The 25,458-nt window shown below is 61.4% G+C and overlaps 2 protein-coding genes across 3 annotated transcripts in view; one reads left to right on the top strand and one right to left on the bottom strand.

The window, feature by feature from the left end:
• ASPDH (aspartate dehydrogenase domain containing) overlaps positions 1-25,458 on the top strand; it is a 214,129-nt gene that overhangs the window by 74,447 nt on the left and 114,224 nt on the right. The gene's annotated exons all lie outside the window — the stretch shown is intronic.
• Positions 330-24,916, bottom strand: POLD1 (DNA polymerase delta 1, catalytic subunit). Of its 2 annotated transcripts, XM_059665296.1 has the most exons (27): positions 24,792-24,916; positions 15,499-15,704; positions 15,051-15,164; positions 14,211-14,357; positions 13,994-14,119; positions 13,755-13,923; positions 13,586-13,667; positions 13,385-13,514; positions 12,786-12,952; positions 12,405-12,509; positions 10,596-10,736; positions 10,403-10,513; positions 8,406-8,597; positions 8,199-8,287; positions 8,010-8,126; positions 7,746-7,859; positions 7,287-7,434; positions 4,637-4,732; positions 4,407-4,544; positions 3,328-3,503; positions 2,874-3,026; positions 2,659-2,761; positions 1,834-1,966; positions 1,622-1,735; positions 1,237-1,289; positions 1,061-1,158; positions 330-516 (listed from the first exon to the last, which is right to left on the bottom strand). In XM_059665296.1, the coding sequence occupies exons 2-27, from the start codon at positions 15,701-15,703 to the stop codon at positions 411-413; spliced, it is 3,327 nt and encodes a 1,108-aa protein (XP_059521279.1). In that variant the 5' UTR covers position 15,704; positions 24,792-24,916; the 3' UTR covers positions 330-410. The 2 variants fall into 2 exon arrangements, 1 of the variants encoding a protein (XP_059521279.1); XR_009448723.1 differs by lacking the exon at positions 2,659-2,761.

Below are 25,458 nucleotides of genomic sequence, written 5' to 3' on the forward strand. Positions count from 1 at the left end.
CTGGGTCGTGGGGAGTGGGAGCCCGCGAGCCGGGGCTGCCCCAGGCCTGGAGGAAACGGGCCAGCACCTGGAGGGCCAGCTGCCGCAGGGAGGGGGCGCGGGGCAGAGCGGAGCTGTCGGCAGGGGAGTGGGTGCCCAGAGATGCCCACTCAGGCTCCGGGGGGAGACTGAGGCAGGCCGGGCCTGTGAGGGCTGGCAGCAGGGCGGGAGCCCAGGTGCCCTGCTCAGGGGGAAGCGTCCAGTGGGGCACCTGGGGGTCAGGGCCTGACTGTGGACTTTGTCCCCGTCCCCCCCCGCCCCCCGCCTGACACCAAACACAAAGCACCAGGTAACAAAAGGTCCAAACTTTATTAGTTCTCCACCGGTCCCCGCCGGCAGGGCCCTCCTGGGAGGCCTGCGGAGGTCAGGGGTCACCAGGCCTCGGGGCCAGGGGGGCCGAAGCGCCTCAGAAGCTGCTCCTGGTCCTCCAGGTCCTTGCGCACCTTCTTGCGCATGTAGAAGATGGGGCAGTCCCGGCTGCGGGCGGCGGGCGGGCGGGTCAGGGCCAGGGCCAGGGCGGCTGCCCGGGCTGCAGCAGGCCCGATGCCCAGCCCCAGGATGGAGCGGACCGTTCCCAGGACTTTGGCCCCGGCCTGCTGCCCACCCGCCCCCCTCCCGTGTGGGGCTGTTTGCTCAGCGGGCATGGGGGGGGAGCGATAACAGCGGGTGCCCGCGGAGGCGCTGGGCCACAGCCGTATATCACCTGTCACCTGGCGTGGGAACCCGCCCCGCCCACCCGTTCCCTGGGGAAAGCCCGGCCCCACCCTGGGGGAGGGGGTCGGGGCAGCCATCTCCCCTGCGGCAGATACTGGGCGCCCGACCCTGCCCCACTCAGTGGCTCCCCACCCCGACCCCTGGGAGGGCTGGGTGCGCACGGCCTGTTTTGCAGCCATGACACTGAGGTCAGGGGACTCTGCAGCCAGAAGGGAAGTGGGGGTGGGGCTGCTTGAGACCCTGGAGTTGGGGCCCAGCTCCCCAGGCCTGGGGAGCATGGAGGGACCCGGGGCCACGGGCTGCGCACCTGGTGCAGATGACGTCCTCGTGCAGGCTGCCCTGACAGCGCTGGCACTGCGTCCACAGGCGCGAGAAGCGCTCCTCCAGGGCGTTCAGGTGTGACACCTGCGGACGGGGGGCGGGGGGGGGGGGCTCAGCAGCAGCCCAGGCCGGCCCCTCGCCCCAGCCCTCCCCGACCCTCACCTCCTTCTGATACAGCTCCGACTCCCGGGGCTTGCAGAACTTGCACACGGCTCCTGCGGGGGGGGGGGGGGGGAGACAATGGGGGAGCTGGGGCCGAGCCAGGGCCCAGGCCACCCCACCCCTGCCCCTTCCCCGCCCGCTGCCCATCCCGACTTCTGAAAGTCCCCACAGACGGAGAACAAGGGAGAGAGTGTGTGGGGGAAAACTCCCTGGGGAACTCCTGGGGTGGGGGGCCGGGACCCCCCTCTTGGGGTGACTGCGGAGAGGAGACCCCACCCAGGGGAGACCCCATCTGGGCAGCAGTGCCAGCTTGTGGGGCAGGGGCCGGGGACCTCGGGCGCCCCGGGGGTGGATGGAGGGCAGGGGCGGGGCGGGGACGGCTCACCTTGGTGGCTGAGGACAGTGCGGCAGCCGATACAGCAGCTCTGCCGCTTGGCGAAGGCCAGGAGGCCGCCCACCTTGCCGGTGAGCACGGTCTTGCATCGTGTGTGGTCCCCCCCTGCAGGTGAGGGGTGAGGGGTGAGAACAGGCGTGGGCTGGTGCCCCCCGGCCCCAGGCACCCCTGCGCCCCCCCCCCCCCCCCCGGGCATCCCGTACGCAGCAGCACGGCCTCGGCGCGGCCCTCGCCCAGGATGGGCTCGAAGATGCGCAGGAGCGGCTTGGCGAGCTGCTGCTCCAGGTAGTACTGCGTGTCGATGGGCAGGCTGTGCTCCAGCACAAACAGGGGGTCCTGCGGGCAGAGCGCAGGGTCACCCCAGGGCCAGAGCCGTGGAGGGACTGGGCCGGGGACAGAGGACACCGGGCGACAGGCACTGAGAACACCGAGGGCTCCCCCAGTCATGACTGGGACCGCGGTGTGCGGCCGTTCCTGCGCACAGCGCTGCCCTGTGGGGAGCGGCATCAAGGAAGGGGGTGGGGGGTCTGGGATGGGGTCATAGGTCATTGGGGGTCCCTGGCCACAGGCTCTGTGATCCATGCTGAGGTCCACAGGTAGGACCCTCAGGTAATCAAGGAGGGGTCAGAGGTCACAGCGATGAAGGATGAAGGGGGACAAGAACTAGGTCAGAGGTTACAGATGTCTGAGCAGGATGGAGGGTACAGATCTCAGGGACCCAGAGGCTGGGGAACGAGGGCCAAGGAGACAGAAGGGGACACAGACACAGACACAGAGATGGAGGGACGCCCTGTGCAGCGAGGCTGAACCCCTCGCCAGGGGGAGCGAGGGAGAGGTCAGACACTGGGGTGGGGGCACCCTCCAGCGGGCACAGGCGGCTGGGAGCAGAGCATCCTGGAGCCGACGCCCGGGTGTGCTGGGGCGGCTGGCAGGGCCCCACGGGGCCCAGAGAGGGAAACACCTTCCCACCGCGGAAAGCAGAAGTGAGAGTGGGCGGGCTGGGCGGCGGGCAGCCAGGTGGGCCTGACCTCGGACTTCATGTAGGCAGCCACGCCCTTGGCGGCCCCGATGATCACGTAGGGCACCCGGTCTCCCAGGCTGGGCGCGCTCCCGGGGTCCCGCTTCCTCATCCTGCGGGGAGAGGGTGGGTGAGGGCAGGTGGACGGCGGGGGGGCGGGGCCAGGAAGTGGTGGGCTCCGCGGGCTGGAGGGGCTATTTCTGGACGGCCAGGCCCCCCGCGGACCTCTCGGCCAGCTCCACATGGGCCTGCTTGCCGGCGTAGTCGGCGGCCGCGCGGGTCAGCTCCTTGGTGATGACCAGCTGCGAGATGTCGATGCGGTTGCACAGCAGGTCCGAGATGACGTCCTGTGCGTGGGACACGGCGCCCTCGGGGTCTCTGTGGGCCAGATGGGGCATCACCAGCGGCTGCTGAGGGCCAGGCTGGCCCCTCCACGCCCCCAAGGCTGGGGACCAGGACGGGGGCGTCTGCTCAGCCACAGGCTACAACCCCACAGCTGCCCAACCCCGCACGCCTCCCACCGCTTCTCGCTCAGGAAAAGCTTCTCACTGAGGAAAAGCGGCCTGACTCCCGTGTCCGGGGAGGAGGGGCGGACTCCCGGGTCTGAGGGAGGAGGGGCGGGCTCCCGGGTCTGAGGGAGGGGGCTGGGGTCTGGATCCAGGGGTCTCATCTCACACACCGGTCGATGAGCAGGCGGCGAAGGGAGGCGGTGACGAGGTTGGCCACCAGGGGGCAGTTGTCCCTGCGCACAGCCTCCAGGCCCTTGCAGTCCATGCGGTCATGGGTGTCGGGCCGGGAGGAGAAGAGCAGGCCAGCATAGCGCTTCTTGCTGATGAGCAGGTAAGGGAAGTAGACCTGGGGGGGACCCGTGGCTGAGGCCCCTGAGACTGCAGGGTGTCCAACCCTGAGACACCCCCCGGAAAGTGACAGGCAGGTATGGTTCCTGAGATGTGGGGTTGGGATGCCTGGGGGACTGGACCCTGAGACCCCAGCACCTGAGCCCGGGAACACCCTCAGCTTCCCAGGGAACCCCAGACCAGGGTCCCCAAGTCTAAAACAGAGGCTGGGACAAACCTAGAAACAGGCCCCAAACATGAGATCCAGACTCTGGGCTAAAGCCTCGAAAGCCCCAAATCTGGGTCTGGGGCAGAAGCTGAGGCAGAAGGGGGCACCCCCAGACAGGAGACCAAGGCCTGGAGTGAGCCCCGAGGCACAGACCTCCCAAACTGGGAGGCTCCGATTCCAAGAGCAGGGGTGCCCCTGGCCTGACCTGGTGTGAACCCTGAGGATAAAGTCCGGTGAGAGCCCCCCACCCCAGCCTGTCACACACCAGGAGCCGGGAACCCCAGACAATGGCTCCCTGACCCAGGCCTGGCCCGTCAGAGTCCCCGCCACCCAGGACAGACCCCCAGACAGGTGCTGGGAAACCACACCAGAGGCGCCCCGAGACGGACCGGTTGTCACAAAACAGCACGCAGCGTGCGGAGCCCAGGCTTTGGCGGTTTCGATGGCCAAGGCCCCAAACTCAGGAGGATCCGGCAGCAAAATACCTTGACACAGGGCCCATGAACCCAAAGAACAGGACACCCCGAGTACCCCAATCGGGCACCCCAAAAGGGAGACCCTGCCAACACTGACCAGGGGAACCCCAAATGTAGGCACCTGTGAGCTTTGCAGGCACCCTGAGAAAGAGGCCCCCTGCAACTGCCAAGACCCTCCCTCACCTGCCCACCCCAAGCCCAGGGCGAGGGGCCTTACCTTCTCAAACTCCAGCCGGATGGGGGAGGGGAAGTGGCCGGACACCCAGTCTGCAGCCTCCCGCCCCAGAGCCATCGCTTCCGCCACGGAGGAGACACCAAACCGGCACATGACGGAGTCGGTGTCGCCGTACACCACCTGGCGGGGAGGGGCGTGTGACCGAGGGCCGGTGCTCCCCGCACCAGGCCCATCCCAGGCCCATTCCGGGCAGCGGGCGGGGTGGCCCCGACCTTGGCGCTGGCGCTGTAGCCGTTCTCCACTGTGTACTTGGACTCCACCAGCTGCTTCGTTTTCTCAATCATCTGGCGCCCAAACCCGGTGACGCTCTGTTGGGGAGAGAATCGCGGTGAGGGCCCAGGAGCCGTGTGTAGCGGACACGCACCTGGGGGCCCACCTCCACGGCTCCTTGTAGGTGTGGGCCTGGGCAAGCCATTCTATCCCTTTGTGCGTCCGTTTCCCAATCTGCCAAGTGGGGCTACTGAGCTGGTCCGCAGCGGTCTGTGGGGAAGAGCGGGCTCCTGGCGGAGGAGGAAGAGCTGCATCGAGTGGAGGTGCTGCAGCCAGAAGCAGCTGTGAGCTCGGGGTCTCTCCACGGGGGTGCCGTGACCACTGATGTTCATGGCCCCTTCCCCCCAAGTCAGCAGGGCCTCCCTCCCCCACCCCCATCTTTGGGCAACTGGGAATGACGCCACACAGCCCAATGCCCCCAGGGAGGGGTCTGCACCAGCTCCATGAAGAAACATACCTGTCCAACAGTCTTACTTTACAAACAAGGACACTGAGGCTGGGGGAGGGGGGAGGGGCACAGGTAAGGAAAGTCGGGTGTGACTCTTCTGTTTTTGTTTGTTTGGGTCCAGTCAGAAAAGCTTTGTCTTTTAACTAGAGCATTTAGGCCACTTACATTTAGTGTAATTACTCATTAGCTCTGGACTTCAATCCACCACTTCACTTAATCAGCCTTTTATTTGTTCCACCGTTCCATGTCCCTTTTGCTTTCCTACCTTTTTCTGGAATGATTCTGTATTTTAAAATTATTCCATCTCCCTGCTCCCCAAAACTTGAGGCAGAAATAAGGAAAGAAGCTAAGAAACAGAGGGGAGGAACTGAGAGGGAAAAGACCTAGCGACACGGCCAGGAAGCGGCAGTCCCCACTGAGGGAGCCCTGAATCCCGGGGGAGCAGAGCCCCATTTTTCCACCAGGCCTTGCTCAGGGGCTAACCCAGGGGTGGGCGAACTTTTTGACTCGAGGGCCACAATGGGTTCTTAAACTGGACTGGAGGGCCGGAACAAAAGCCTGGATGGAGTGTTTGTGTGAACTAATATAAATTCAAAGTAAACATCATTACATAAAAGGGTACAGTCTTTTTTTTTAGTTTTATTCATTTCAAACGGGCTGGATCCGGTCAGCGGGCCGTAGTTTGCCCACGGCTGGGCTAAACCCTAAGGGCCAAACACCCAGGGGCTGAGGAGGCCCGGGACTGGGTGGTCAATGGTGATTGGTTAGCCCCTGGGAGTGAGCTTCTCGCCCTGGAATGTCCTGCCTGATGAGAGTCTTTGTTCACCTGGGGCCACACGGTATCAGCTTGACCCCGACATGGGCTGAGGACCCGTCAGCCACACAGGGGTCAGCCACGCCCCCGGGACCAGCCTCCCTGTGGGCCTCACCCCGGGGATGCTGCCACGCACGACGGGAGGAATGAGCAGTCCGCACGACCCACTGGAGACAACGGACGCTGTGCCTGGTCTCCGGACCCTGCCCCACGGGCCTCCTCCTCCGGCTGGTGTTAATCTCTCTCCTTTCACTGTATCAAATCGTAACTGTGAGTAAACGGCTCTCTGAGTTCTCTGAATCCTTCTAGTCAATCACTGGATCTGAGGGGTCTCGGGGGCACCACTGAACTGCATGTGGGAGGGGATTCCTCCAAGCCTTTCGCCTAAAGGCCTCGCACAATGACCAGGCAGGGAGGGAGCTCCCCATGGCTGGAGGTAACCAAGTTTGGACAGGAAGACTTTTCAAAGGACCTCTTGGGCCGCGAGCTGAGGCGCCGCTCCCAGCTGGGCAGAACCTCCGAGCCTCTGTGGTCTCACTGGGGTCTCTTTTCCTGTCCCGGGAGCACAGCTGCCTCCGGTAAACAGGCCTAGGATGCGACTGGGGGTGGGGAGGGAGGCCACGGGCCCAGTTCCTTCTCGGCACAGAACACTAACCGAGCACCCACTCAACATCCCCAGGGGAGACCTCACCGCTGGAGGGGGACCCTCCTGTCTAATCTGATGGTGACTAAGGACACACAGCAACCCAAGGGCGAGCCTGACTGTGCTGTGGGTGGCCCCCCATCCTGCCCCAGGACCCCACCCCCAGCAGAGACCGGCCTTGTTCTCCCATGAGCAGGAGGGGGGGGCCTGCCCGCCACTCCCCCACCCCCATGGGGACCGGGGAGGATGTGGGCTAGGGTGCAGCTGCTGGGGACATGGGGGTGACGGTGGCAGATGAAGAATGAGCAAAGCCGCTGCCTCTACCACGGCCCTCAGCCTCTGCCTGCCCTGCCCATGTGTCTGCAGGGCCCTGGCAACGCCTGCCTTCCCGTACACATTCACGCCCACGGGCTGTGTCCCCGAAGGGCTGGGCACTGCATGAGGGTTCCCTGTGCAGGAACTCTCACTGGCCCTGCCACCTGCTGGACCCACAGGGCACAAGGTCCAACTGCTGGCAAGCATTTGGTGAACAACGGAACGGACCCATCACTCCAGCACCCTCTCCAACAGGCCGGCGAGCGGGCGACCTGCGCCCCGACCTCCGGAGGCGGCCCCTCCCGCGGGGCCCGGTTCTCCCAGAAGGTGCTGTCCGACCCCAGCTGCCCGCCGCGGGGCCTGAGCACTCACCTGGGAGATCTCCAGGCACGGCAGCTTGCCCACCTGGGCGCCGGTGAAGCCGTACACAGAGTTGGCGCTCACTTTCAGTGCCAGCTGCCGCCCGTCCAGGACCTGCCGCCGCAGGGGGTCTGTCTCCTTGGCCAGCTCGGCCTTGGCCCTGGGGGGAGGGGAAGCACGGCACTCAGGTGGCGCCCAGGTCTCGGGGAGACGAGGCCCGGGTCTGGGCACGCGGTCAGGGTGCCTCTCTGGGAAGGGGTGCGTGTGTGGCTGGGTGTGCCGTGTACTGCACAGGGGCGGCAGGCACAGGGGCGAAGGTGAGCTGCCAGAGGGGGCCACTCGTTCTAATTCCCACACAGACAAAGTGAAGGTGCCCAGCAGCGCGGGGACCCACGAGGGACGGGGTCACCCACGGGGGAGCCTCAGCAGGTCCGAGCTCTGAGCAGGGTGGGCGGGGGCGCCGGAGCCCACCTCTTCCGGGCGCTGAGCAGGTTCTCCAGGATCTGGGGCAGCAGCCCCTTGCGCACCGACGTCTTCACAAACTCGTCCCCGGTGGGCGTCTTGATGAACTGGTCCTCGGTCAGGCTGGGTCGGGGATGGCAGGGGGTGACGCCCGGCCTCCTCCTCGGCCCTCCCCCTTGCCTCTCCCCTCCGCACTATTTCTGTCCCCCACCCCACCCTGCCTGAGCCCGGCCCTGGCGGTCTTGGGGCCCTCATGCCAAGGGGGTGCTGTACCCCAGTTTCTGGGCGGCGCCGGGCCGCAGGAGCGTGGTGTAGCACAGGTTGTGGGCCATCATGATGGACGGGTACAGCGAGGAGAAATCCAGGGTGGTGATGGGGACGTCGTAGTACCTGGGAGTGCCAGCAGTCAGGGCGCGGCCCCTCGCCACCCCCACACCAGCCCCGCCCGGCCAGGGGTCTCACCCTTTGAGGGGCTCGATGACCGTGGCTCCCGTGTAGTCCTCGCCGCCCTCTGTCTTCACCACGGGCATCAGCAGCCCCTCGCGCATGGCCTGGGCGGGGAGAAGGCAGGAAACGGAGGGTGGGCGCGGGCAGGGCGGCCCCATGGGAACAGGCAGAGGGAGGGGCCGCCGCTAGGGACCGAGACGCGCCCTGGGCTCTGCCACTGACCTGCCGCAGCAGCTGCGACACCACCTTGACCTGCTGGCCGCGGGTGAGCAGGTAGCCGAGGGGCACGCCGGTGACGCGCGCCATCTCCATGGCGTTCACCAGCACCATGAGCCGCTCCAGCAGCCGCAGCGGCAGGAAGGCGTCCTTGAGGCAGTACACCGCCAGGCGGCGGCGCGTCTGGTCGTTCCCGTTCTGGGGACAGACACCGATGGCGTCGGGGTGGGGGGCGGGGAGGGCCAGTTCCGGTGGGGAGCAGACAGAGGTCAGGGAGTTGACAGGTGGGAGGGAGTCTGAAAGGCTGGTGTGCACGAGAACAGAATCAAGGTCATGTGAGCGGGCAGAAAAATGACATCTGCAGGGCGGGGTCAGAGGTTAGGGGCAGGAGGCCAAGGTGAAGGTAGGGGCACAGGTTGAAGCCCAAGGTCAGGGAGTCGGGTGGAAGGCTGAGGTCAGAGGAGTAGATCAGGGGCAGGAGGTGGGGTCAGAGGTTAGAGACGGGGCAGAGGTGAGAGACCGGGGCAGGAGGTGGGGTCAGAGGTTAGAGACGAGGCAGAGGTGAGAGACCGGGGCAGGAGGTGGGGTCAGAGGTTAGAGACGAGGCAGAGGTGAGAGACCGGGGCAGGAGGTGGGGTCAGAGGTTAGAGACGGGGCAGGAGGTGGGGTCAGAGGTTAGAGACTGGGGCAGGAGGTGGGGTCAGAGGTTAGAGACGAGGCAGAGGTGAGAGACCGGGGCAGGAGGTGGGGTCAGAGGTTAGAGATGGGGCAGAGGTTAGAGACGGGGCAGGAGGTGGGGGTCAGAGGTTAGAGATGGGGCAGAGGTGAGAGACTGGGGCAGGAGGTGGGGTCAGAGGTTAGAGACGGGGCAGGAGGTGGGGTCAGAGGTTAGAGACCGGGGCAGGAGGTGGGGTCAGAGGTTAGAGACCGGGGCAGGAGGTGGGGTCAGAGGTGAGAGACGGGGCAGGAGGTGGGGTCAGAGGTTAGAGACCGGGGCAGGAGGTGGGGTCAGAGGTTAGAGACGGGGCAGGAGGTGGGGTCAGAGGTTAGAGACCGGGGCAGGAGGTGGGGTCAGAGGTGAGAGACGGGGCAGGAGGTGGGGTCAGAGGTTAGAGACCGGGGCAGGAGGTGGGGTCAGAGGTGAGAGACGGGGCAGGAGGTGGGGTCAGAGGTTAGAGACGGGGCAGGAGGTGGGGTCAGAGGTGAGAGACTGGGGCAGGAGGTGGGGTCAGAGGTTAGAGACGGGGCAGGAGGTGGGGTCAGAGGTTAGAGACCGGGGCAGGAGGTGGGGTCAGAGGTGAGAGACGGGGCAGGAGGTGGGGGTCAGAGGTGAGAGACGGGGCAGGAGGTGGGGTCAGAGGTGAGAGACGGGGCAGGAGGTGGGGGTCAGAGGTGAGAGACGGGGCAGGAGGTGGGGTCAGAGGTTAGAGACGGGGCAGGAGGTGGGGTCAGAGGTTAGAGACGGGGCAGGAGGTGGGGGTCAGAGGTGAGAGACGGGGCAGGAGGTGGGGGTCAGAGGTTAGAGACGGGGCAGGAGGTGGGGGTCAGAGGTGAGAGACGGGGCAGGAGGTGGGGTCAGAGGTGAGAGACGGGGCAGGAGGTGGGGGTCAGAGGTGAGAGACGGGGCAGGAGGTGGGGTCAGAGGTTAGAGACGGGGCAGGAGGTGGGGTCAGAGGTTAGAGACGGGGCAGGAGGTGGGGTCAGAGGTTAGAGACGGGGCAGGAGGTGGGGTCAGAGGTTAGAGACGGGGCAGAGGTGGGGGTCAGAGGTGAGAGACGGGGCAGGAGGTGGGGTCAGAGGTTAGAGATGGGGCAGGAGGTGGGGTCAGAGGTTAGAGACGGGGCAGGAGGTGGGGTCAGAGGTTAGAGACGGGGCAGGAGGTGGGGTCAGAGGTGAGAGACGGGGCAGGAGGTGGGGTCAGAGGTTAGAGACGGGGCAGGAGGTGGGGTCAGAGGTGAGAGACGGGGCAGGAGGTGGGGTCAGGGGTCACGGCTGAGGCTCACCTGCAGGTCGGTGATGATGCTGTGCTGCACGTCCTCCTTCTGCTCCCCCAGGAAGTGGAAGCTCACGGCGTTGAGCGTGTAGGAGCGGAGCTTGTACTCCCGCAGCAGCACCTGGGGCGGAGGCGCAGGGTGGGCACAGGCCCCGGGCAGCGGCCCCACAAGGACGAGGCCAGCCCACCCGGCCGGGCCGCACCTGCAGCATGTCCATCTGCACGCGGCCCACCATGCTGACCACCTTGCTGTCCCGCCGGCCAGTCTGCTTCGACTGGAAGGACGAGTCCCGGATGGTGGAGCGGAGGCCAGCCACACGGCCCAGGAAGGGGAAGTCCTGCACCTGAGGGCACAGCAGGTGGAGCTGCAGACGGGGTCGGGCGCCTGACCCGGGATCCCAGGCCTGTGCCAGAGGAATGGAGACCGGACCACCCATGCCACTCCCCACAACACAGCTCTTCCGGCTGGAGGGGCCGGGGGGCCGGGGCTGGGCAGGTGTGGACTAGAGGAGAGGACGGGAGACCGGACCGGGAGAGTCAGGGGCCTGAGGGCTGTGAGGGTAAAGGGGGCAAGGACGGCTCGAATGGCTGGAGGGCTGCACCCAGATGGGGAGTCGGAGCAGGTGGGATGACGCCAAGCTCAGTGGGAAGGTGGTGGGTGCACGGGGTGGGGGCCTGGGGAAGGGCCAGGTGGGAGCACGGGGTTGGCACAGAGAACCAGGTCTGGGGTCAGGAGAGGCGTCTGCCCTGGAGACGGTCGCCTGGAAGTGGCCAGGCAGAGAGCAGAGGCCTCAGCTGGGCTGGAGCCACGGGGCAGAGGGAGGGGGGCCTGACCCAACACGCCTCGATCCTCAGAAGGGGCGATCTGAGCAGACAGGCGCAGAGGCGGGCACAGCGGAGGCGGGAGGGCGCCATCTAAACCCAGGAGCCCTGAGCCACCAGACACCAGGAGGCCTCAGAGGGCACTGAGCCTGTGGCACCCAGATCTTGGACTTGCAGCCTCCAGGCAGCTCGTCTGAACACACCTCATACCCTGTGCTGGGACTCAATGAGCATCCGGGTCTCACCACACACTTCAAGGAACACCCCCATTTCCTTATTGGTTGATTATTTTAGCCCGAGCCGGTTTGGCTCAGTGGATAGAGCGTCAGCCTGCGGACTGAAGGGTTCCGGGTTCGATTCCGGTCAAGGGCACATGCCCAGGTTGTGGGCTCAATCCACAGTAAGGGGTGTGCAGGAGGCAGCTGATCAATGATTCTCTCTCATCACTGATGTTTCTATCTCTCTCTCCCGCTCCCTTTCCCTCTGAAATCAATAAAAATATATTTTTAAAAAAAGATTATTTTAATTGATTTTTAGAGAGAGAGGAAGGGGTAGGAAGAGAAAGAAACACTGATGTGAGAGCAGACCACTGATCAGCTGCCTCCTGCACGCCCCCCACCAGGAATCAAGCCCACAGCCCGGGCATGTGCCCTGACTGGGAATCGAACCGGCAGCCTTTCCATGCACAAGACAACATGCGACCAACTGAGCCACACTGGCCAGGACCCCATCTTCTTATTTAATTTATTATTATTTGTTAATCCTCACCCGAGGATATTTTTTCCACTGATTTCTAGAGAGAGTGGAGGGGAAGGAGGAGGGCGAGAGAGAGATGGAGGGAGGAGGGGGAGAGAGAGAAACACAAACATGACAGAGACACATAGATTGGTTGCCTCCTGCAAGTGCCCCTACGGGGGCTGGGGAACCTGCACCTGAGGTATGTGCCCTTGACCGGGAATGGAACCTGTGACCCTTTGGCCCACGGGCCAACACTCTAACCACTGAGCAAACCAGCCAGCGCCCCGTTTCTTTATTTGTTGCTCACGTATGTTAAAGCCTAGAAGATCTGCCGCTGGGGCGGCAGGTGCAGAGCCAGGTGGACCTCCGTGGGGACAGAGTTACAGGGAGAGGGTGGGGGGAGGTGTAGGGCGCTGTCTGAGGCGAGCCTCCCCCGCTGTGGCCTGCCCTACCTTGAGGTGCTGGGCCCGGGAGATGAGGTAGGGAAGGTCGAAGTTCTGGATGTTGTAGCCGGTGATCACGTCGGGATCTATGGTGCGGATGAAGGTCGACCAGGCCTGGCAGGGGGCGGAGGCACACTCAGGGTCACTCTGCTTGTCCTTCTGGTCACCCCCTGCCCCCGTCCCCACCGCTCCTGGAATGTTCTGGAAGCCCTCCCGCTCGTGGTAGAGAGACCCAGCAGGTGCTGCTGGAAAGAACCACTCACCCCTCAGTGTGAAGGGGTCTGAACTCTTGGACGTGAGTCTCGGGATCAGGGGAGCCTGGGCTATGAAGGTTCGGGTGGGGGCGCTCAGGAGAACAGGGGGGGGGGGGGGGATGCGAACGAGAGTCACCTGGAGCAGCTCCTCTTCCCGCTCGTAGCTCTGCACCTGGGCACCCAGGATGGGGGCGCAGGGCCGCAGGGTGAGCGCCAGGCGCAGGAAGGGCTCCGGCTCGCCCCAGCGCAGGCCCAGCGAGCAGATCTGGATCACGGGGTCCCGCTCGGGCTCAGGAAAGATGCCTGCACAGGGAGGGAGGGAGGGAGGGAGGGGATGTGGGGACCTGACCCCTCCTCGCCCTCAGGACACACCAGGGGGCGACACCTCTAAATCTCCCCTGGCCTGTCTACCCCGCTCCGTCCCGACTGCCCACAGACCCCGCCAGATCCATCCTGGCTCCCCTCTGCCTTCACCTCCTGCCTTCTCTCCCCCACACAGATGGGGATGGTCCTGCCCCAGGACCTTTGCACTTGCTGCTCTCTCTGTGGGAAATGCTCTCCCCACCCCCACCCCGTCTGGAGCCCCCTCACGCCACCACCACCCTCAAGTCTTACAATAACCCAAACACCTGCATGTTTACTCCCTCTTTCCCCAGAAGCACGGGGACCCAAGGCGAGACTGGCAAGTCACTGATCTAAAGGAAGGGAAGGGGAGGCCACGCCCTGGGGACAGACCTTTGCGGCCGGCGCACTCGATGTCAAAGCTGAGCACACGCAGGGGTGCGATTCGCTGCCACTGCCCTTCTGGCGGGTGGCTGACCACGTCTGACCACAGTACGTCTGCCTCCAGCTGACACAGTGTGGCCTGCGGGGACAGGCGTGTCAGTGGCTGCTGGGTCCCCGGCTCCCTGTCCCCCACCCCTGGCGGGTCCGCACTTTCCCCTCCGGCCTCAGGACGTATTTCCCAGCGGGCAGTTCCAGCCAATTGCAGCCCACGATGTCCGCGTCCACCATGAACCTGGAGGGGGATGAGGTCAGTGGGCCGAGACCAGCTGGGGGGTGGGGCGGAGGGCGGAGGGCGGAGAATCGAGGTGGGGGCTGGTACCGGATCTCAAAGTCAACGTTGGCCTCATAGGACGCAAAGCTGGGGGTGCCCAGGCCTGCCACACGGACTCCCTGCTCCAGGAGGCGGCGAGCGGGGGCCACGAGGCGGGGCAGAGCCAGGGTGATGCGCAGAAACGGCGAGGGGCCGTGCCCATGGTACCCGAACATGCCTGCGGGGGACAGAGGAGGCTGGCACCGGCCCAGGGGGACCCCACCGGCTCAGCCCCGGGCGGCACTCACTCTCCCGGGAGCACAGCTCCACGCCCAGCACGGCCGGCCCCTGGAGCTCCTTGCCCGCGCGCTGGTCCCGGCTGATGGCCCCGTTCAGCTCCCGCTGCAGCTCACCCAGGTGCTCGGGCCCAAAGCCTGGGGGTGGGGGGAAGGAGGGCTGGTCAAGAGCACAGGGGCCACCAGGTGGTCAGGAGGAAGAGGGGTCTCCTGGGCCAGGGCCACTCACCCGGGGGCGCTGGGGTGTAGAAATAGGGGGCGAAGCCGTGGATGTGGCAGCAGACGGAGATGCCCTCATCAGTGACCCCGAAGGCGCGGAGCACAGGCACGGAGCTGCGGGAGGGTGCAGGCGCCCCAGGCAGGGGCCGGGCTGGGCCTGGGGAGGGGACAGGTAAGGCGGGTGCCCCTCACATTCCTCAAAGGCGCCCCCCCCAGCCCCTCCCGCCCTGGGAGCACAGCCCCCATTCCTGCAGCTTGAAGCCCTTCCGCCCACATCAGCTTCTCATGGGTCGTCTCAGTCCCTCTGTTTCCACCTGCCCCTGTGGTCCATTTCCCACCCACAGCTAGAGGGAGCCCCCGCCTGTTTATGGAAAAAAAAAAAAATCTTGAAAAAGGGAAATGGACTCGGTGGTTGCATGTGTTGTTATGAACTTGAACACGGGTGTAGGTTCGTGCAATCACCACCAAAACTGGGGAATGACCTGCAACCCCTGCAACTGAGGTACATGCCCTTGACTGGAATCGAACCCGGGACCCTTCAGTCCTCAGTCCGATGCTCTATCCACTGAGCCAAACTGGCTAGCTGTCATTTTAAATAGCTCCCTTGAGCCGCACCTTTGCAGTCATAGCCCCCTCCCCACCCCAGCCCCTGGCACAGGCACCCCGATCCCCTCGCCAGATTCCTCGTTGCCCAGCCTGGGCAGCCCCAGCCCTGCCCCTCCCGCACACCACCCTGGTCTCCTGGGCCAGCTCCTCCCACACACAGAGCCAGAGGGGCTGACCCGGGCCCTGCTCCCCCCAGGAGCCCAGGGCCCCGCCTGCCACCCTCCGGGCCTGTCCCCAAACTCACCCACATAATGGTCGATCTCCAACTGCTGGAAGATGAGGGGTTCCGTCTGGGGGTCCAGGGAAGGTGGGGTGGGCCGAAGCCAGCGGGCATCTCTGGCTGTCGGGGAGAAGTGCCCTGGGGGGGAGTGGGGGGGTGGATGACATGACGCTAAGTGGAGCCGGGATCCTCCCTCCCAGCCCGGCCCAGGCGGCTTCCCAAAATGCAAAAGGAAGGTCCGTGGAGGTGATGGCTTAGATCAGGCAGGGAACTCGGAAGAGACTGCCAGGCCGAGGGGTCAAGGTCAGAGTAAAAGCAGTAGGCAACAGAGGGGGCATACTGGCACGGGGTCAAAGGCCAGCCCGATGTGGAGCCCAAAGTGGGCCAGAGGTCAGAGGTTACAGGTCAGCTCTGTGGCCGACTCTCAGTTCAGAAGCAAGAAGGGTGGGGGGGGTCCCGCTCCAGGTCTCACGGTCGGCAGCCCCCTCCTGGGCCGACTGCAGCTCCTCCTCCAGCTCCTGCAGCCTGCGCTCGGCCTCCATCTCCTCCATCAGCGCCAGCTCCTCCTCAAACTGGGATGGCCGAGGGGCCTCATCCTCATCCCAGAGGCCCCCGCGGGCCCGCTTCGGGGGCACCCCGGCCCCGGCCCCCGGGCCCGGCCGCCGCTTGTCATACATCCTGGGGGCCAGTGGGGGCTGGGTGAGGGCTCCTGTCCCCCCCATGGCCTCCCGTGCACCCGCGGCTGAGCCTCAGAGCTCTGCGGGCTCACAGGAGCTCGCACATCCCCGACGCGCAGTCACCATCAGTGTAACTACGCCCGCTCCCACCCGTCTAACCCTTTCCTCATGCCCCAGCCCTCCACATCCTTTCACCCGTTCGCCTGCCCCTGCAGACCAGGTGCCATGGGCCCCGCACGCCCTGCCCCCTCTCCGGCACAGCCTTGGCCCTCAGCTCACCCCTCTCTTTCCTACCAGCTGCCCCCCCCCCCCAGACCCTCGCCTACCCATCACCCAGCATCACCCACAGCCCGGCCTCCGTTCACCCAGCGGCTGGGAGGTGCCTCCCTGGGCCAGTCACTGCACTGGGCGCCAGCGAGTGGCTGACACACCAATCTGACCAGGTCCCGTCCCAGCCGAACACACTTCAGAGGCTCCCGTCCCGTTAAACACAAAAGCAAAAGCCCTTTTTATCTTGAATGTGCACCGTTCCCCCACCTCCCCAGGCCGCAAGGTACTGCCACCTCTGCTTTCGCTCCCGCTGCTCCCGTATGTAATATGCACGCATCATCATAACTTACGTACGTTTCTACACTGAGTGGCCAGATTATTATGACCGCCCCGTCAGTACAATGAAGCGAATTAGTTATGCAAATTATAATAATAATAAAACCTTGAGAGTATCTGCTTAGGAAGTTTTCAATATTCAGTATTTTTGGAAGTGTCAATGAAGTACTGATGGGGTGGTCATAATAATCTGGCCACTCAGTGTAGTCTTCTTAATTGTAACCTATCAGAAATTATTATTTTTTTAAAAATATATTTTATTGATTTTTTACAGAGAGGAAGGGAGAGGGATAGAGAGTCAGAAACATCGATGAGAGAGAAACATCGACCCGCTGCCTCCTGCACATCCCCCACTGGGGATGTGCCCGCAACCCAGGTACATGCCCTTGACCGGAATCGAACCTGGGACCTTTCAGTCCGCAGGCTGACGCTCTATCTCCTGAGCCAAACCGGTTTCGGCAGAAATTATTATTTTAACAAGATATATATATTCAATCCTCACCCGAGGATATTTTTCCGTTGATTTTTAGAGAGAGTGGAAGGGAGAGGGAGAGACAGAGAGAAATACTGATGTGAGAGAAACACATCAGTTGGTTGCCCCCTGTACGCACCCCCGTGGGAGGCCGTGGGGAGGACAGGAGCCCTCACCCAGCGCCCACGGGCCCCCAGAGCCAGGGCTGGGGAGGAGCCTGCAACCGAGGTACGTGCCCTTGACCGGAATCAAACCTGCGACCCTTTGGTCCCCAGGCTGACGCTCTATCCACTGAGCCAAACCGGCTAGGGCTTGACAAGATATATTGATATAAAGGTACACATCGTCTGGTAGACTGAAGACTGCACTCAGGTTAAGCCTATTCGATTTGGTAACCTCACTGTGGCTCAGTAAGAGAATATTCTAAGGAAACACACACTCGGGTATTCAGGAGTAAATGGCCATGATGTATACAAGCTACTCTGAAAGTGTTTTTTTGAAGTGTGCATGCAAATCATAACACAAACAGGGTAGAATGTGAAAACAGGTGACGCTGGGTGAAGGGTGAACAAGTGTTCTTTGTCGTATACCTTCCTATACGTTTGAAATTATTAACAAAGAAAAAGTTGTAGCCCTAGCCGGTGTGGCTCAGTGGATAGTGCTGGCCGTGCACAGAGGGTCACAGGATCCATTCCCAGTCAAGGGCACGTACCTGAACTGCAGCTTCGATCCCCAGCCCCAGTCGGGGCATGTGCGAGTGGCAACCAATCAATGTGTCTTTCTCACATAAATGCTTCTCTCTCTCCCCCTCTTTCACTGTCTCTAAAGATCAATGGGAAAATATCCTTGAGTGAGGATTAATATAAAAGGAAAAAGGGAAGGAAGGGAGGGAGGGAGGGAGGGAGGGAGGGGGGAGAGAGAGAAAGAAATGAGGAATTGTAAAACAGTACGTGTCTCCCTGGCTGAGACAGGGGATTACAGAAACCTACAGCAGATCCCAGCCCCAGACGGGAGGGAGGAGGGGGTTCGGGACAAATCAGCTGTCCCAGCTTCAAGGGAACACCTCCGGATCCCATAACTATCCCCCAGATCCCGTCTCCCTTTGGTCCTTTCTTTGGCAACACAACCTTGTCTTGGAGGCACCACAAGCCGACAAGCTCAAGACTACATTTCCCAGGATGCACTGCTAGATGGTGGTCACAGGATCAAGTTCTAGCTCACGGACTTAGGGTGACTGTAAGGAGTGCGATGTTCAGGACAGCCCGAAGAGGAAGCCTGCCCTCCCTCCTCTTTCTTCCCCCTTCCAGGTGGCCGGAGCGTGAAGTGGTGGCCACGAGCCAACCTTGACCACCAGGACAAGGGCAACACTGCAGGGCATGCAGAGCGAGAAGACGGAAGGAACCTGGGCCCTCAGCAGCCTCTGGAGCACACCTGCCCGCCTCTGGATGGTTACGTGGCTGCACAGATTGGTATCCTGTCTGGGCCACTGTGCTTTGGAACCTCTTTGTTACAGAGTTTAGCCTAGACCAGCGGTTCTCAACCTGTGGGTCGCGACCCCTTTGGCGGCTGAATGACCCTTTCACAGGGGTCGCCTAAGACCATCCTGCATATCAGATATTTACATGGCGATTCATCACAGTAGCAACATTACAGTGATGAAGTAGCAACAAAAATAATTCTATGGTTGGGTCACCACATGAGGAACTGTAGTTAACGGGCCAGAAGGTTGAGAACCACTGGCCTAGACCATGACATCACAGAAAAATTCTGGACCGGGGTGTGTTACAGCAAATGTCGGTCCACAATGGAATTATCTCTCAGCATTAAAAAGGAGGCAGCTGCCCTGACCGGTTTGGCTCAGTGGATGGAGCGTCGGCCTGCGGACTGGAGGGTCCCAGGTTCGATTCTGGTCAGGGGCATGTGCCTTGGTTGCGGGCACATCCCCAGCAGGAGGTGTGCGGGAGGCAGCCGATCGATGTTTCTCTCTCATCGATATTTCTGGCTCTCTGTCCCTCTCCCTTCCTCTCTGTGGAGAAATCAATAAAAAAAAAAAAAAAATATATATATATATATATATATATATATATATATATATATATATATATATATATATATAAATAAAAGAGGCAGCTACTGATATACACACAGGATGGACGTATCGCAAACGTGTAAGAGAAGCCAGACACATGAGTGCACACTGGGGAAGGTGGGAGTGACTGCAAATGGGAAGGGGAATGTTCTTCCATTCTGGGATAATGGGAATGTTCTAGAACTAGAGAGGTGGTGGCTGCACAAGACTGTGAATGTCCTAAATGCCACTGGCTGGCGCTTTAAGATAGTTAATTTCACCTCAATTTTCTTTCCTTTTTTGTTAATCTTCACCTGAGGATATTTTTTCCATTGCTCTTCAGAGAAAGGAGGGAGGGAGAGAGAAATATTGATGCAAGAGAGAGAGACACATCGACTGGTGCCTTCCGCACGCTCCCTGATTGGGGTGGAGAGCAAACCCCAACCCAGGTACGTGTCTGTGACCAGATATCGAGCCTGCGACCCGTTAGTGCACAGGCTGACACTCCACATCAATTTTTAAAAACTGAGTATATACTGTATGACGGCATTACACAGGGTTCTAGAATTGACTGACCTCTGAGGCTAGAGACCAGGCTAGTGGCTGCTTCTGGTGGGAGACTGACTGGGGAGGGCCATGGGGGAATTTTCTGGGGTGATAGCAACATACTGTACATCCAACTGTATGCTCGAGACCGTGCATGCCACTTTATGTAAATCAGACCTCAATTAAAAACATAAAAGGGGGGGCGGCCATAATCCCACATCCAGGGGTTTATGCTGCAGATATACTATCGCACGATGAAAAACTGCATTTACGAGGTTATTTCCGGCAGCATTGTTTGCCATCTCAAAAGACTGGAAACCACCTAAATGTTCTCCCCTGGGGGACTGTTTGAATAAATCCCATTAATTCCGCCGGGTGGAATATTATGCAGCTGGATAAAGGAATGAGGAAGCGCTCTGTGTGCTAACCTGGAGGGCTCTCAAAGACGCATTGTTAGGGAGCGAAAGCAAGGTACAGAAGGGTGGACTTAGAGTGTTATCTTTTGGACTCAAAAAGTTGTTTAAGCCGAACCGGTTTGGCTCAGTGGATAGAGCGTCGGCCTGCGGACTGAGGGGTCCCAGGTTTGATTCCGGTCAAGGGCATGAACCTTGGTTGCGGGCACATCCCCAGTAGGGGGCGTGCAGGAGGCAGCTGATCGATCTCTCATTGATGTTTCTAACTCTCTATCCCTCCCCCTTCTTCTCTGTAAAAAATCAATAAAATATTTTTTTTTAAAAAATAAAAAGTTGTTTAAGAAAATGCGGGACACGGGAAGCTGAGGGGCTTACAGGAGCCCCGAGGAGAGGCCTGGCCTGACCTGGCAGAGAAAGGCACAAGGGGGCTGCCCTGGGTCCATGGGCTGTGGCCAGCGGGGTGTGGCGGAGGGAAGGTGTCACTAGCAGCAAAGTCGAGGTCCCTATCCCCGGCACCATCCTAAATGCACCCTCAGGCAAGGCAGCGTTAGAAGGAAGGAGGCCCCTGTGTGTTCCCTCAGCTGGCCTGGCACCAGACGGGAGCCTGGCAAACTCTGTACTCCCTGCCCGGCCCTTCGGCGGCAGATCCTGAGCAGCGCCCGCGGCAGTAACACAATGCGGAGTGCCCGCTCTGGGTCAGTGCTGGCTTCTCTGTGACCCGCACTCCCTCGGTGCTCACTGCACTTCACCTAATTGCACGGCATTGTGTGTGTGTGTGTGTGTGTGTGTGTGTTAATTGCTTTTAGAGATCGAGAAAGGGAGAGGGAGAAAGAGAAGCTTCGATGTAAAAGAGAAACATCCATCGGTTGCCTCTTGCACGCACCCCAACCAGGGATCAAACCCCCAACCTGGGTCTGTGCCCTGATGGGAATTGAATCCACAGCCTTTCGGTGCACGGGAGGATGCTCCAACCACTGAGCCACACCGGCCAGGGCTAACCTTGTGGCTTTAAATGCCATCTCCATGCCGATCACTCCTGCCTTTGTGTCTCTGGCCCCGACCGCTCCTCGGGCTCCAGGCTGACCGGTCCAGCTGCCCACTGTGGGGATGTCTCTCCGGGCACCTCAGACTCCAAAGCCAGCCCCTGATCTCGCCCCAAACCTGCTCCTTGCACCTCATGGACTGTCTCCCCCTATTCAACAAATGACAGCTCCCATCAGGCCAACTACTGTGGGGTCACCCCGACTTCTCTCTTCCCCTCAGGCCACGTGCTCACTCTCTCTGCAAATCCCGTCAGCTCTGCCTCCCAAGAGACCTAAGTCCCACAGCTTCTCAGCCCCCAGCTACCCGCCTGGCCCCTCTGTTCCCTCAGGCTGCTGCTGGCTTCTTTATTTTGCACATTGCTGTTGGTCTGTCTCCCCCTGCTGGAAGATGAGCTGTGAGGACCAGGACCCATCTGTTTACTGAAATAGGCAGGAGTCTACTAGTGTCGGACACAGAGAGGGTCCTCGAGAAATACTTGTTTAGCCGTAACCGGTTTGGCTCAGTGGATAGAGCATTGCCCTGTGGACTGAGAGGTCCCAGGTTCGATTCCGGTCAAGGGCATGTACCTTGGTTGCAGGCACATCCCCAGTAGGGGGTGTGCAGGAGGCAGCTGAATCGATGTTTCTCTCTCATCGATGTTTCTAACTCTCTATCCCTCTCCCTCTCCCTTCCTCTCTGTAAAAAAAATCAATAAAATATTTAAAAAGAAATACCCGTTGAATGAGTAAAGAGCCTTTCCAGGGCTCCCTCATTCCACTCCGCCCCCCTCAGTGTATTCTCCACACAGCAGTCAGCAGGATCCTGTACAAATATGTCAGATCAGCCCATCCCCTCCTCTGCTCAGGGCCCACCCCCGGGGCCCGTCTCACGCTGAGTTAAAGTCCTCATCGTGGCCCCCAAGACCCTGCACAATCGCCTCGTTTCCTTTCAGACACCACCTCCCACTCCCCCGCCCCCCCGGCTCACTGGGCTCCAGCCACTTGCCTCCTCTCTGCTCCTGAAGCAAGCCAGGCTTAGTCCCTGCCTCAGGACCTTTGCACAGGCTGCTCCCGCTGCCCGGCCAAATGTTCTCCCCAAGATGGCGCTATGGCGTCCTCCCTCCCCTCCTTCTGGTCTTTGTTCAGATGTCAGTCTCAGTGAGGCCTGTTTAAAAGTGCAGCCCTGCCGCCCCATCCCGACACCTCCAACCCCTTTCCCTGCTTTATTTTTCTTGCTGCCACTTGTGACTGTCTGGTGCCCTGTATCAGTTCTCCGAGTTCTCCAAGTGAGGCCCCTGGATTAGCAGCCTGAGCCCTGGGTGGGAACTGGTTGCAATGCTAACGGTCGGGCCGCTGCCCGGACCCACTGAATCCGGCCCTCGGCGCTCAAGTCTGAGAACCATGGCTTATCGGTCTCACTTCCTGCCTGTCCCCACAGGGAGAACGGGAGCTCTGAGAGCAGGGACTAGATCTTTTGTTTCCTGCTGTGTCTCATGCACCCTGCCAAGCGCCTGGGACAGAGGACACACTCAATCAACAGCTTCTAGAAGAATGGAGGGCACGCATGGAATTGTCACAAAAACTTCTGAGGGAGGTGCTGTCGTTATCCAACACATACAATTACTGGGACCCAGGACCAGAGAGGAGAAGCTACCTGCCCAAGGCGGCACAGGTAGCTCAGAGGGGAAAGCCAGGGTCCCGGCCAGGCAGGCAGACTGGGGAGCCTACGGCTAAGCAGCACTCCAGAGTGCCGGCCTCCGGGCGCACCGGGTAAGGTACACAGGGCAGGGCCCGGGCCTCCCCGCCTCCTGCTGCCCTTGTCATGCCGGGGACCATCGGGCCTGTGTCTCAGACAGGGACCCCCCAGAGGGCAAGGCAGGGCCTGGCGCTCCTCTGAGCTGTATCGCCCAGCACAGGGCGTGGCCTTGGGAAGTGTTTGCTGAACGAAACCCTCCTTTTTTTCGGCCACCTCACTCCAGACTGACCCTCTGCCCCCTCGGGGCTCCTACAGCGCCTTGTGCCACGTTTGTCATTGCACACGTGCACCCCAAGCTGGGAGTGCTTCAGGCTGCGAGCTCCCCCAAAATAGGGTCAAGGTCTCGCTCACGTCGGGGTCCCCAGCACAGGGCCAGTTTAGACTGCTCTCGAGTGTCCCAACCCTGTGAGTCTTCCCCACCTGAACTGAATTATCACTGGTTCCCTCATGCCCAGCACAGGACCTGCCACAGAGCGGCTGCCTGGAGGCCTGAAGCAAGGGAAGAGCATTGCAGCAGGAGGGACGGGTGTGGCAAAGGCCCCCACCCCCACCCCAGTCGGGAAGGAACCTAAGAGATGGGAGGCCTGGGTGGTGATGTGGCAACAACAGATTCTTAGAGTAGGTGGGGCTGCAAAGCCAGGACACTGACGTCACCCTGCCCCCTCTAAACCCTGCCACTCACCCCATCCCAGTGGTTCTCAACCTTCCTAATGCCGCGACCCTTTAATACAGCTCCTCATGTTGTAGTGACCCTCAACCATAAAATTATTATTTTTTTAAAATATATTTTATTGATTTTTCACAGAGAGGAAGGGAGAGAGATAGTGAGTTAGAAACATCAATGAGAGAGAAACATTGATCAGCTGCCTCCTGCACATCTCCTACTGGGGACGTGCCCGCAACCCAGGCACATGCCCTTGACCGGAATCGAACCTGGGACCTTTCAGTCCGCAGGCCGATGCTCTATCCACTGAGCCAAACCGGCTTCGGCCATAAAATTATTTTCGTTGCGACTTCATCACTGTAATTTTGCTACTGTTATGAATCGTCATGTAAATATCTGATGCGCAGGATGTATTTTCATTGTTCGAGACCCACAGGTTGAGAATCGCTGAAAGCTCTGCCTGCAGAGCGGCACCCCCAGACCCCGCTCTCCCTCAGCCTTCTCCATCCAGCCCCGCGTCCTGCTGCCTCAAACCCCACAGACAACCTGAGCCTGACAGGTTCCTTCCAGCTGCTTGCCTCCAGCTACCATCCCATCTTCCCCCCACGGGCCAGCTTCTCAAATCGCAGGGCAGGGTCACGTGGCTCCAACGCTGAAAACTTCCCAGGACGCCCCGCTGAACCCAGAATAAGAGCCAAACCCCCCAGCAAGGTTCACAAGGCCCTAAGGCAGCGGTTCTCAACCTGTGGGTCGCGACCATCGGAAAACACATATAGCATGTCAGATATTTACATGACGATTCATAACAGTAGCAAAATTACGGTTATGAAGTAGCAACGAAAATAATGTTATGATTGGGTCACAACATGAGGAACTGTATTTAAAGGGCCAGAGGTTGAGAACCACTGCCCTACGGGATCTGCTTCCCCACCTCCTCCCCACCCTCACCTGCTCCCTTCCGACCTCAGGGCCTTGGCACATGACGGTCCCGCTGCCCGGGTTTCTCTTTACGTGGCTGACTTCTCTCCAATGCCACTTCCCCCGAGGGGCCATTCCTGCCCACCGCAGCCAAGGCAGCAGGTGCCCTGCTCATGCCCCTTCGGACCAGGCATCAGAGCCTGAAAGCGCTGCTTCCCCGTTGCTCCTGACTACGGGCCCGCCGACCCTCCTGTCCTGTCCTTCTCTCACTAGTTCGTGCGGCACCGAGCGCTCAGTATTTGGGGAATAAAGTACTACACCAGGCCCCCACGTGCACAACTCAGTCCTCCCTGCCGCCGGGATCCGGTGGCCCCAAAGACCCTCCGGAAGGCGTGCCCCATCTCGCCCCGGGACTGGGAGCCCAGCGAGGGGCGCCCAGCGGCAGGCCAAGGTACCCCCGGCCCCGTCATCTCCCCGCGCGCCCCCGAGCCAAGGGGGTCCCTCCCGCCGCCACGCCCTTAGCGATCCCTCACCACCCTCTCTCAGGCCTACGCGCCGGCGCCTCAAGCCGCCTTCCCTGCCAGGCGGGGTCCCCGGCAATCCCCCCTTCTCCCTTTACTCACCCGCTTCAAACAGCGTTTCCCGCCACGGACTGCGCCGCCGTGACCCCTGACTCCAGCGCGCGCAGGCCCAGAGCCGCGGCGCGCCGAGCAGGCCACGCCCCTCGTGCCCAAATAGGGAGAGAAATAGGGAGAGACCACGCCCACCACCATGACACAGGGCCACACCCCCTTCTCCCAAGTAGGGAGAGGCCACGCCCCCTCCTTCCAATGGCAGGCAAATTCTCGAAAACACCCGCCCCCCTGTTGACTTATGCGGCCCAAAGCCACGCCCCTCCTTGCGGCTGCTTCGCGGCCACGCGAAGGCTGCGCGCGCAGCCACCCTGGGCACCACCCCCACCAGCCCCCGGGCGCTGCGCGCGCAACCTCCGCAACCCCTCCCGCCTGCTGCCCGCGGGGGCTTCCGGGGACCAGCTGAGCACCGGCAGCCTGACGTCCGCCCTCCCTGCAGAAGCTGGGCTATACGTGCTCAGGTCCCGTGCTGATCTGTTGTCTCACGGCCTCAAGTTTCCCCATCTGTAAACTAGACCTAGCGTGGGGCGGGCACAGCAGTGGGGTGGCGGGCACAGCAGTGGGGTGCCCAGCTCACCGTTTGTAACTACTCTCATCTCTGCAGTCCTCTCTCCGCCGTCCTACAAACCACATAACCTTTCAGTAACCAGCCCATCTC

Source organism: Myotis daubentonii, chromosome 15 (assembly GCF_963259705.1).
Source record: "Myotis daubentonii chromosome 15, mMyoDau2.1, whole genome shotgun sequence".
Lineage (NCBI taxonomy): Eukaryota > Metazoa > Chordata > Mammalia > Chiroptera > Vespertilionidae > Myotis > Myotis daubentonii.

Coding starts and splice junctions, on each gene's coding strand:
- POLD1 (XM_059665296.1), bottom strand. CDS start 15,703: ATGTATGACAAGCGGCGGCCGGGCCCGGGGGCCGGGGCCGGGGTGCCC. Junction 14,358..15,050: donor GGAGATCGACCATTATGTGG/GTGAGTTTGGGG, acceptor TCCCCTCCCCAG/GCCCAGCCCGGCCCCTGCCT. Junction 3,504..4,406: donor TCCGGCTGGAGTTTGAGAAG/GTAAGGCCCCTC, acceptor GGTCCCCCCCAG/GTCTACTTCCCTTACCTGCT.